This window comes from Solea senegalensis, linkage group LG16 (assembly GCF_019176455.1).
Source record: "Solea senegalensis isolate Sse05_10M linkage group LG16, IFAPA_SoseM_1, whole genome shotgun sequence".
NCBI lineage: Eukaryota > Metazoa > Chordata > Actinopteri > Pleuronectiformes > Soleidae > Solea > Solea senegalensis.
The window spans coordinates 87142-98975 of record NC_058036.1 but is presented as its reverse complement, the minus strand read 5'-3'; the positions used below and the strand labels follow the sequence as shown (position 1 = coordinate 98975).

Below are 11834 nucleotides of genomic sequence, written 5' to 3'. Positions count from 1 at the left end.
TTCAGTTAAAATACAAACGATCAGCTCACAGTAATAAACCTGGACACTGCTCTCATGCACACAATACTAATATCATATTATTATATTATATGAAATATTATTATTCAAATCCTAGTTTGTAGAGTCAAGTATTTTTCCGAGTTTCCTGCTCTGACCAAGAATACACTGATCAATACAAAGGTTTACCATGGTTCTCAAACTGTGGTACATGTGCGTGAGCGTCCTCTGGTGGTACAAAACTGTAATAAATTCATCTTATTTCTCGCTCCATCTGAATCTAATGTCACTAAAGCAGTGTGTAATATAATATATAATATCATATATGATAATATGATGATATATGATATTATAATGATATATGTGTTATGATATATTATTATATGATAATATGATGATATATGATACACTAATAAGATGATATATGATGATATATGATTTACACGGTCATGTTAAATGCACATACAAATACAAATTAGATTTTGTATGTCTTTACTAACCATGCACTTTAGTCTGCACAAAAAAGAAATGAGTGGATCTGTGGACATGTCCCTGAGACACGAGGACATCAAGCACCAAAGTTAGAACAAAGAAATTCCCTTGTGTGACGCTGTGTTCACAAGAATAAAAACAGAGCACCTCTGTATGACTGTGTGAGCACTGACCTGTGGCGCCACCATGTGGGGAAAGCACTAAGACGTCTATGAGAGTTGAAACTAAAGAGGGGGTGGAGTGGCTCAGTGGTTAAGACCGGTACCAAGTTCAACTGATTGTACTCAATTCCCTTGTAAGTTACTTTAGATAAAAGCGTCTGCTAAATGACATGTAATGTAAAGACATAAAATAGACTGAATGTTTGGAGAAGTTTATTTACATTACAATATTCTTTGAAACCATTTTGTTCAGCTTGTAACGGCTGCATCATCTCGTTGTATCTATTTCAACACACATACATGTATATATATATGTACATATATATACACACATACATGTATGTATCTACTATGTAGAAGAAATAATCAGTGAAACTCATATGAAATATCAGAGTGAGAAATGTTAATATTAGTCTCTTTGATTTAGAGGAAAACCTTGTTGTGTGCTTGATTTTTGTGTGTTTTCTTTTGAACACTAACATTAAACAAACCTTTTATCTCCCATCTGCAGTGCACTTATAATAATGATAATAATAATAATAACAACTATGTCAAATAAACGTTGTTTTTGTGAAGTGTCTGAGAACACAGATGTGTGCAGTATTCCGTCCTCCTCTCAGTTCATTTACCATTTCTGTCGTTCGCTGTGCACTTTGAATCTCTGCAGGTGGTGAAGACACAATTCCCATGATCCTTTGCTGCTGCTTCACCAAAACGAATGACTTTATTATTGTTGTTTGTTTTTAAATGAGAGAGCCGACACTGTGATGTGGAGTTTGTTTAAATGAAACAAAGTGAACTGTGTCACTGACGTGCTCACATCACTCGGAGATCACCTGTCACATATTTGGAGCTCAGGTCCGGAGTTTGTTTCTGAGGTTGTTCAGCTGCTCCACGTCGATGCTGCTGCCACCGCACACGATTAACAGCAGGGGGCGCAGCGGGGTCGGCAGGCGACCTGAGAGGAGCGACCAAAGATGAGTCGTTACAAAGATGTCAATGACAAAGCACACACAGTTTTGTATGAAGTTTGCTCACAGGACTCAGGTGTTGGTCTACAGCTGCTTGATTTACTTATTCACTTATTTCTTTTGTAAATCCAAATGAATGATTTAAAACAACCACGGTTAAAAATAATAACATCATTGATAAACAATAAAAGTAACAGACCAAACTGATGTAAAATGAAGTGATGATGTTCATACACACACAACACAAACTTCAGACTCACGTCACAACATGTTGTCTAACGCTCGATAAAGCAACAACACGGACACAGATTATTTCAGCACGAGTTTTAACATTTATCCTCCGCTGCTTCACACACAGCGTACTGAGCTTTTACTGGAATGTTCTGCCCTTTGTAACCTGTCATTCATGTCATTTAAGTGATTTATGTCATTTATGTCATGTGATTTATGACATTATGTCATTATGTCATTTACCTTCCTGCTGTAATCTGTGGACGAGTCCAGTGTACACAGCTGCCAGTGTTGCTCCACACGCCATCTCCACCAACACACGCTCCTCATCTAACACACACACATGAAACAGTAGTGATATTGTGTAGTTATTATTGTAATGAGACAGAATGACTCTGATGTAAACACACAAACTCACTGAGGAAAGTCTCCACAGCGTGCAGAGCCTGCTCGTCTGTCACCAGCTCTGACAGCACCGGCGTCTCACCGTTCTGACTGTATTCAAACGCCTGTCTGCAAACTGTCTTTGCTCCAAGACACTTAGCCTCACTGTGAGAGGACAGAGACCAGGACAGAGACCAGGACTGAGATGTTATTAGACTGCATCACATGACTTCATCGTCAAAAACACGTGAACTTCTGTGACTTCTGACCTGGTGATGTCATCCAAAGTGACCACCCTCCCCGCTTTAACAGCAGCGTTCAGACAGTCTGCCCCCACTGTCTCCATGGCGATAACTGGGACCTCTGCCCAGCCGACATCCTTCAGGCCCTGGACAACTCCACACAGGAGACCTCCTCCACCCACAGACAGCACCACCGCTCCAGGCTTCACGCCGGGACCCAGAGAGGCGGCGACCTCTGACATGATGGAGGCGTGGCCCTGCCTGGTGGAGCGAGAACACACAAACATCCAGTGTAACTGTGGTGAATGTGTCCTGCTGCTCCACTGTGAGCTGTTTACAACGTGCTAAAGTTTAGGTCCCAGGGGGACAAATTTGTCCGACAGCAAAGTGAACATTCATCTGGAATAAAAAAAATGCAGATTTGAACTATTATTATTATTCAGTAAAATCAGTATTTTCTATTGGACAACCTACAGACACTGTGCATTTACTGTACATCGACAGTCATCTTGGCCTGACTGTGACCTTTCTCTTGTAACTGCTCTGATATGTGCTTTGATATATAGATTCTTTATTTATTATATATATTCTATTCTTTATGGTTTTTTAATGTTTATTTTCTGCATGTATATATGTTCTGTCGTCACTGTTAATTTCCCCTTGTGGCCCCTTTTCTGTTATCTCCTCATGTGCATGTGTGAAGAAAAAAGCTTTCAATGAACATACCATGAACAAAAAATGAGTATTTTCTGTTGTCCCTGGTGAGAGTCATATTTAGCTATAGCTACAGCGTTAGAAGGAGGCTCTAAATGACCAGAGAGAGAGAGAGAGAGAGAGAGAGAGAGAGAGAGAGCTCCTCGTGTGGTTCTATCCATTACTGTTGTGCTCTTGTGCAGACGCGTCAGGTTTTCTACCCTCAGCTACATCTCTGTATTTGCTCGTCTGTCTCATGTCCACCATGTTTGATTCTGAGGCTGAAAATGAAATGTTTGTGTGATTTTACTTTAACAAAAAATCATGATAGGATATTTTTGCCTCATGCGACTCCACTTTAAACCTTTGACTTCATTAATGTAATAAACAGAGAAATCTAACTTTGTGTTGTGTACCAAAGTAAGGGGTGATCAAATGGAGGGACATAGGTGAGTCCTTCACTCTCTGCCAGTCTGAGAGCTTCAGCGTTGGCGTCATCCCAAACCTGCAGAGATCTTTATTAAAGTTTCAGAATACATAATACATGCAAACAAATGTAAGACACTGTATATACAGTACTATTTATATATATAACACCAAACGTTTACCTTTCCAATGACTTTGACTGCAGCACCCTGATCCTGGAGTCTCTGAATAACCACCTGAGGAGAGGAGGAGGGAACGACGATGGTGGCAGGTACACCCATCTGTCTGGCTGCGTAGGCTGCAGCCATGCCTGCATTTCCACCTGAACAAAAGCAGCAAGGTTTACGATAACGATTAGTCCTGGCGCTGTTCTGAAGCATCTCTTATGATTATTCCTTTGATTTGACCACACCTGTTTACGTTGTGTACTTAATGTTTTAAGCACATCTGGGGTTTTGTTTATATTTGATTTATACAATTACAGTTTTAAATCATGTAAACAACAGTCATCTATCTCTGATGGACAAACATGGAAAAAACCCACAAAGCAAATAAATAAAAATAAATAATAACAGCAATAAAAGAAATAAATGAAGAGGTTGCATCAATCAGTAAATAAGAGATCTCATCCTTAATCTTCCACATGATGCCCTCATAAAAAGGGATGAAACAATGAGTCAATTATTACAGGATTAATAAAGTAATCTTTAATTGAATTAAGTGCTTTGAGTGAATATTTCCTCTATTTCTGTCCTGGGTGTCAGACATTGTTGCCACATTTCATGAAAGCATTGAACCCTCTTCATATGTATGTGTCTGAGTGTTAACACTGTTACCTGAAGAGCACACCACTCCTTTGGACTGTGTGGCGAGCTGCAGAGAAGAGCAATGACATGAAAACAGAGAACATGATGAAACTGCACCATCAGTGTCAGGGGTGCTACCTGCTGGCACATGTGTCCAATGCCCCGGATCTTGAAGGAGCCAGAAGGCTGTGAATTCTCCATCTTTAAATAGACGGTGGTTCCTGCACATTTGGACATGCTGACGCTCTCCAGCAGTGGTGTGTTCAGGTGGAAATGCTCCGTCATCGTGCTGATTACGTCACAGTATCACAATATCACAGTATCACAATATCACAATATCACAATATCACAGTATCACAGTATCACAGTAACACAATATCACAGTATCACAATATCACAGTATCACAGTATCACAATATCACAGTATCACAATATCACAGTATCACAATATCACAGTATCACAGTGTCACAATATCACAGTAACACAATATCACAGTATCACAATATCACAATATCACAGTATCACAATATCACAGTATCACAGTATCACAGTCAGAGCCGGATTAACGCAAAGGCAAACTCGGCACGTGCCTAGGGCGTGATTGGCAGGGGGCCCAGACAGAGGGACAATCAAAACCTAAATATGACTTGGTCCGCGTTTCAAGACGATTTACGCCCCTCGTCCTGATGACGCGACGCTGTCAGGGCATTCTGAGGACAGTCGCGCTGGGGGCAGGTGGGCGGGAGAAGCCGCAGCGAGGTCCGGGCGGAGGTCGCTGTAAACCACCTTCGCCCCGAGCCCTTCCAAGCCAATCTAAAAAGCTGAGCTGCTGAGTGTTGAATACCAGAACATGGAAGAGAGGTGATGCTTGTCCATGAAAATAAACCTCTTTATCACGACAGCACAGTTTCTCTTACTGCACATGTTATTGGTCTTTGTATATTTGACTACTTATTAAACTATTCCATTTAATCAACACATTTAATTAAGATGCAATAGCTTACAACATTTATCTTATTTGCTCTGTTTACATAGCAATTCTGACACCTATTGGTGATTTACTGGTACTACTGCCTTAACAATGACACTTGCAATGGATAAGATAAGGATCATTTAATAGAGCCTTGTAGTAACGTATAAATACGGTAATAAAAACCAAAAATAGTCTGATAGACTGTTTAATATACGACACATGACTTATTTTGGCATACAAAGAACCAACTCGTAACCAAAGACTACGCTATGTAAAATGTGAATTAACTTTTATTAGTAACTTTGGTAGGTTTCAGATTTCAATTCATAAATAACATCGATGGAGGGGGGCCCAAAAAATACAGTCTGCCTAGTATAATCCATTTATTTAATCCGGCTCTGCTCACAGTATCACAGTATCAGTCAGGTGTGTGTGGTGCCTCAAAGATTTCCATTAGTTAGTATCAACTATTCTGATAATCGATTAATCAACAAGATTTCTGATTGTTTCAGATTCAGACAGACAGACAGAAACAGAGCCACAGACAGGACTCATGGAGAGCCACAGACAGACAGACACAGAGCCACAGAAAGGACTCACAGACAAACAGAAAGAGAGCCACAGACAGACAGAAACAGAGCCACAGACAGACGACAGATACAGAGCACAGATAGACACAGAGCCACAGACAGGACTACAGACAGACAGAAACAGAGCCACAGACAGACATACACAGAGCCACAGAGAGGACTCACAGACAGACACACACAGAGCACAGACAGAAATAGAGCCAGACAGGTGCAGACAGACACAGAGAGCAGATAGGAGCACAGAGACAAGAAGACAGATAGACAGACAGACAGAGACAGACAGACAGAGCACAGATAGACAGACACAGAGCTACAGAAGGACTACAGACAGAACAGATAGACAGCAGAGCCAGATAGACAGACACAGAGCCACAGACAGAGAAACAGAGCCACAGATAGACAGACACAGAGCCAGATAGACAGACACAGAGCCACAGACAGACAGACACAGAGCCACAGACAGAAACAGATAGACAGACAGACAGACACAGAGACACGTTGTTATTGAGTCGAACTGTGTTACGTGAATACATCACCACACGCCAGGTGACACGGTTACGCTGCTAATCAGTACCATGCTAATGTCGTGTACGTGACGTCACAGTGCTAAAAACAAAGCTAATGAACGCCCACTTACGTTTGGCTGAGATGAGACGCAGTTTATTTGACAACAACCTGGAGCTAAGAATGTGAAAGCAGCACCAAATTAACTCAACACAAACATGACGTAGCACGAGAGGCTAGCAGCTAATCTACTTCCGGTGTCGTTCCTAAAAGTGGTGGTTGTTGAGTTTTTGCATTATCATAAATATCAAGGGGACTCGTGGAGACGTGTGAACTGTGTTCCTTTGAATGACTTCCGCTTCCGGTTGCCTAGGTTACATGCAGAAGGTTCCAACCCCGTATTACAACTAATACTACAGTTGTTCTGCAGGAACTGCTGCGGTCGAACTCTCTGACACTCCACCATGAATGTACTATGGTCAAAGTCTCTGACGCTGAACTTACGAAGGCTTTTATGAGGAAAAAAGCGTGCGAACAAGTGAAGCGCGCCGATTTGTAAGGACAGCAACATCCTGTTTTCAAAATAAAACCCCGAGCAGAACAAGTTTCAGAGATTTAAGAACTGTGTAAAGAGACTAAACAACACTGATACAGTTCAGGACACTGATATCTACTAGCATGTAAAAGTGACAGCATGCATAAATGTCACTTTGTGAAAAGGTGCAAAGTATTCAAAGACTTCCGAGGTTCTTAAGATGATGATAATATTGTACATGTCATAATTATCATCTCATAACATTCATTATACTTTTGACTCTCTGCATTGTGGGGACATGTACTCATAATGATACTGCTACTACTACTAATAATAATAATGATGATACTAAATAATAACGTCTCCAAGAGTTAGAATAGAAATATACTTACTTGAGAGAAGTCAGCTGCTGAGACCTGAAGGGAATAACTTTGTTCTAAAGTCCGAAGGTTACTACACAGACCTCTATGAATAATAAAGCAGGAGCTAGTGGTTATGTTCAGGGCAAAGGTTTGTGGTTATGGTTAAAGTTAGAGTAACAGCCAGAGGGCGCTTTACTTGAGTGTATGTGAGATAACATGTACACAACATATCGTGTTGTATCATCAGCATTTATTTCACATATCAAATTTTAAGTCATACAATTCTAAAAACTGCTAGTAGAAACATGCCTAAAATCATTAAAAAGCATAAAAAATGATTTCAACATACAGTACAGTGGTCGTTGGTTTTTGCCCTTAAACAGTTAATAAACAGTTTGATTAAACGTCTGATGAACACTTGCTGCTTCTTTCCCCAGTTCATTTGTGTTTGTCTCTAACTGTTGACGTCATGTGACTGCAGCATAATCCACTGTGTTTGTCTCTAACTGTTGACGTCATGTGACTGCAGCATAATCCAGTTCATCTGTGTTTGTTCAGCCACAGAAGGAGAAGGCTCGGTAATAGAATTACCTGACTAATATCTGTTTGTTTAGCTGTCGTTAGAACAACCTTGGACACTACAAAACATCAGCGCTGGCTTCAATATCCTTCATATTTCAAAGGATTAGAAAGAGAAGTCATCAGGCTGATGATGTAAATAGCATTAGGAACTGTGCTTATCGTGTAGCTGCACTCGTTAAAAACAAAGAAAGAAAGGTCATCTGTCTAAACCTAAAGTATTGTCAGTTTACTTACACACTTATTCTGTGTATTTATTGGCTGTTCTGTGCTTGTTGATGTAAAGGTTATAAATATACTGTATATAAAGAAGAAGAAATGAAACTATACATAACATAAGAAAAGACATAGAGACAGTCATGCTTCTCAGCTCTCTCCGTCTCCTTCATCCTCTTCCTGTTTGATAACTGGGGTTCCTAAAAAAGAAAGAACAATCTTCAAAGTGAGGACTTAAAATGACCTAAATGTGCTCAACATGGTAGCATGTGGCTACGTGTGACATGTCTCTGTGGTCTGCTGATTTTCTCTTTCATTTCTTTTTTTGGGAAGGAAATAACTACAAGAACATTGGTTATGAACTGATATTCTCACCGTCTAGTTTCTTCAGGTTAGGAAGCCTTTTCGAGGCTTCATCCATCCAAGTTCCCTCGGCTGAATGTTTCTCCTCCAGAGGATTTCCAACAAACACCAGGTCTACGAGGCACGGAAGTTCAGCTAGCCTCACAAACTCTCCTACACACACACAACAGCACCTTTTACATCATGTGACACAATTTATCCAGAAGAAAGTGCAACTGAAGCGTTCGCTGTGCAACAGAGGGAACAAACACTGACACAATCTCATAAATCCCACTAATTCAAGTGTGTTCACCTTCTATGTTTCACACTCACCCCATTCTTTCACCAGGTTGTTGGACATGTAGAGGACTTTCAAGTTCTTCATACACTGGATTCCTTTCAGTTTCTCTATCAAGTTATAGGAGATCCACAACTCTTCTAATGTGTCCCCTACTGCCTCCTACACACACACACACACACACACACACACACACAGCATTCAAACAATATGTTTAGCATTTGAAGGTTTTTCTGAAATCCCTCGAGGTCACAAAGCTAATGTAGTTATTTGACTCACCAGTCCAGAGAGTGCCTTTATATTATTTCTTCCTAATGATAATATCCTGAGGTTTTCTGGTGAACACAGTAAAACAGTAAAACAGCACATTACCATGAACAGAGTTTATATTGAACGTGTGAAGTCAGTACTTACTCAGGCCGTTAAGATTGGTTATTTTCTCAATACAGTTTGTGGACAGGGACAGCTTTCTGCAGGACACACACACACACACACACACAGTACAATCTGTGAATAAACATCTACATCATTATTAAAAGTGGAGATTAAAGGAATAATCTAGATTTCTAATCCTAACTTCCTGTGGAACACATTGATAGAAAACTTCAGGACTCACTCGCAGTTGGTCAGTGTGGACAGAGAAGCGTCCATCTTCTCTATAGGAGGAACCTGACCATATAGTTTTATTGCTTTAGCATCAGTGGCTTTCTCCCCTGCTCTCTCCTCCTGTACACACACACACACACACACGCACGCACGCACAGTGTGTGAGAGTGACGTCACAGTGGTGAGTGATGGCAGCTGTTGACAGCAGACGTATAACAGTAGAATGTCACATACAGCAGCTGCTCTAACATTTAAATCAGTGTCCACTGACGACCTCACACAATATGATGATGATATGAGTGAGACTCTGATATAAGATTATTATAAAGAACGACTGTCTCTGAGCTCGAGCTAATGAGCGTCATCGAGTCTCTAATATGACGTCATTCACGCGTCATGCTGTTTTTAATTGCAGCAGTGTAAAGTGTAGCGCACATACATGTTCTTTTGCAGGGCTTTTGAAAGTGAGGCAGCAGCTAAATGGAACTCAGCCTTCGTGCACGTGATTATCGACGCGTGAACATCACTCACCCACTTAGTCAGAGCTTCTTTCACAGTCGTTCCTTTGGCCTGAGGAAAGAACAGGACATTATATTTGCTCTCTGTAAACATGCGGACACACATAAGGTTAGCGGACTGGCTAATCACAGTTAGCTCCTATATTAGCCCGAACCACAGGACAAATGTGAGCCGTGTGTCTCTGACATGAGTCTCTACGTGTCCGCTAAATGTCCGGTAAACGTTTGGAACACGGTTTGACCGGAAAACACAAGCACGAGCTTTACAACATGTTCAAACATCAACACTCACCATGTTGACGACTCGGTTCGTGAGCTCTGGTTGCTATGGCACTGACAGACACGGAGCACGCGGTCTGCGCATGCGCGTGACCCAATTCATTTAGGAACAGCTGTGTTTCAGTGAGCGCGAGACCGTGAGAAAACTGCACGATGACGTGGAAATGACATCAGCAACACACGGAAATATTATTCTAACAATGACGATAATTATAATAATGTTGATGAATATCATATGACGTCATGATGATCTTCTCCTGACAACAATGTGATCGCTGTTTCACGTCATACAGCAGCTCAACACTGCCCTCTGGTGATAAAAGTTTAGTGTTGCATGAAAATCTTTCTTAATCTGGAATTACCAACCGTGTGGATTAAATTCAGGTTCAACTGTGGCTCTGGTTAATGCTGTTTTTAACGTGTCCTCAGGTGTCAGCTGCTTGACATGGAGACCAAAACTAACCCGGAAATGTAGCTATTTTAAAGAAAAAGAAAACTCTGACTCTGACTATTCTCTGTTTTTCAAAAGTTAAAAAGGGACATTGATGACATTTTCTGCTGATGTGATCTCGGTTTTGAAATGACATCCAGTGTCGTCTGCAGCGTCCTCCAGGTCGAGTCTCACCTCTTCTTCTTCCTGCTCCACGCTTTGTTTCCTTCACTCTTGTAAAAATCAAACCCTGCTTTTGTTACACATTCACATCAGTGACTGTCAGTCAGTGGAAGGAGTGAGTTGAGGTGAGTTAACTCTGGAGCTGCAGGCAGATCCATCACTGACTGTGAGTGATGCAGTATTTGTCCACACATTCATCGACCATCACATTCTGTGACAAGAACCGCGCTGAGGTTCAGTTCAATGATCCCATCTTACCTGAGCTGGAAGCGGCAGGTCCCACACACATGTACAGAGACGGATCAAATACCCTCTGTGGTGAATATTTTACCCTGTTGGTCAGGGAGAGTCAACACTGTCACAGTCTCACTCACACACAGAGCTGGAGTTACTGAAGTTTAAACATGTAAATCCTGTTTGTTTAGTTCTGGTTTAGTGGTGCTGGTGTTTTCAGGGCAGCTGCATGTCTGCCTTCTTCTGGATTTAATCATCCATTATTCTTTGGGTGTGTGTTTGTGATTCATTCAGGAGCTCATGTTTTTCATAGGTTTGGTTTTCATTTGTTATTTGACATCAGCCATGTCTGCACTGGTGTTTAAACTCAGCCACCTTCTCTACCTCGACTAACCTTCACCTGTCACCTGCTCTCACTACAGATTACAACATTATCTGCAAACTTCCACTGAACTGAAGTCATCTGATCATGAAGGATGAAGCGTCTGCAGAGACTGTGAAAAGGTTTGGGTTCTTCCAGGTCAAGAATTCAAGGCTCGTGTTACAGATCATATGACTGCTCAAGGTTCTGTGTGTGTGTGTGTGTGAGGGCGGGGGAAAGACGAGCAGTATAAAGGCAAAGATGAAGATGTCAGTTGAGCTGAGACAATGAAAGGTTCACACTGTGATGTTCACAACAGGCTGGAGCAGGAGCAGAAGGTTTGGACGACGAGGACTCGATGTCGCAGAGAGGAAACCTCTGGAGTTCAGAGCACTCGCTGCCAACGTCGACAGGCGATCG

At 41.3% G+C, this 11834-nt stretch overlaps 2 protein-coding genes across 6 annotated transcripts; both read right to left on the bottom strand.

Moving 5' to 3' along the window:
- Nucleotides 1–846: 846 nt before the first annotated feature.
- Nucleotides 847–7481, bottom strand: sdsl (serine dehydratase-like). Of its 4 annotated transcripts, none has more exons than XM_044048266.1 (10): nt 6605–7348; nt 4542–4692; nt 4434–4470; nt 3780–3919; nt 3588–3676; nt 2506–2739; nt 2271–2401; nt 2096–2182; nt 1487–1608; nt 847–1354 (listed from the first exon to the last, which is right to left on the bottom strand). In XM_044048266.1, the coding sequence occupies exons 2-9, from the start codon at nt 4686–4688 to the stop codon at nt 1505–1507; spliced, it is 969 nt and encodes a 322-aa protein (XP_043904201.1). In that variant the 5' UTR covers nt 4689–4692; nt 6605–7348; the 3' UTR covers nt 847–1354; nt 1487–1504. The 4 variants fall into 4 exon arrangements, with proteins under 4 accessions (XP_043904201.1, XP_043904202.1, XP_043904200.1 ...); XM_044048267.1 differs by having other exon boundaries at nt 847–1351; XM_044048265.1 differs by lacking the exon at nt 6605–7348 and adding an exon at nt 7399–7481 and having other exon boundaries at nt 847–1608.
- Nucleotides 7482–7598: 117 nt separating this feature from the next.
- dnal1 (dynein, axonemal, light chain 1) lies at nt 7599–10300 on the bottom strand. Of its 2 annotated transcripts, XM_044046730.1 has the most exons (8): nt 10220–10300; nt 9941–9979; nt 9420–9529; nt 9218–9273; nt 9083–9138; nt 8839–8965; nt 8539–8679; nt 7599–8363 (listed from the first exon to the last, which is right to left on the bottom strand). In XM_044046730.1, the coding sequence occupies exons 1-8, from the start codon at nt 10220–10222 to the stop codon at nt 8314–8316; spliced, it is 582 nt and encodes a 193-aa protein (XP_043902665.1). In that variant the 5' UTR covers nt 10223–10300; the 3' UTR covers nt 7599–8313. The 2 variants fall into 2 exon arrangements, with proteins under 2 accessions (XP_043902665.1, XP_043902667.1); XM_044046732.1 differs by lacking the exon at nt 9941–9979 and having other exon boundaries at nt 10220–10260.
- Between the last annotated feature and the right edge of the window lie 1534 nt (nt 10301–11834).

Excerpts from the sequence above, each read along its gene's own strand:
- sdsl (XM_044048265.1), bottom strand. The coding sequence starts at position 4,688 with ATGACGGAGCATTTCCACCTGAACACACCACTGCTGGAGAGCGTCAGC. Across the intron at positions 2,402-2,505 it reads ACTTTGGATGACATCACCAG|TGAGGCTAAGTGTCTTGGAG; the intron begins GTCAGAAGTCAC and ends GTCCTCTCACAG. Across the intron at positions 2,183-2,270 it reads CGCTGTGGAGACTTTCCTCA|ATGAGGAGCGTGTGTTGGTG; the intron begins GTGAGTTTGTGT and ends TGTGTGTGTTAG.
- dnal1 (XM_044046730.1), bottom strand. Across the intron at positions 8,966-9,082 it reads TAAAGGCACTCTCTGGACTG|GAGGCAGTAGGGGACACATT; the intron begins GTGAGTCAAATA and ends GTGTGTGTGTAG. Across the intron at positions 8,680-8,838 it reads CAACCTGGTGAAAGAATGGG|GAGAGTTTGTGAGGCTAGCT; the intron begins GTGAGTGTGAAA and ends GTGTGTGTGTAG.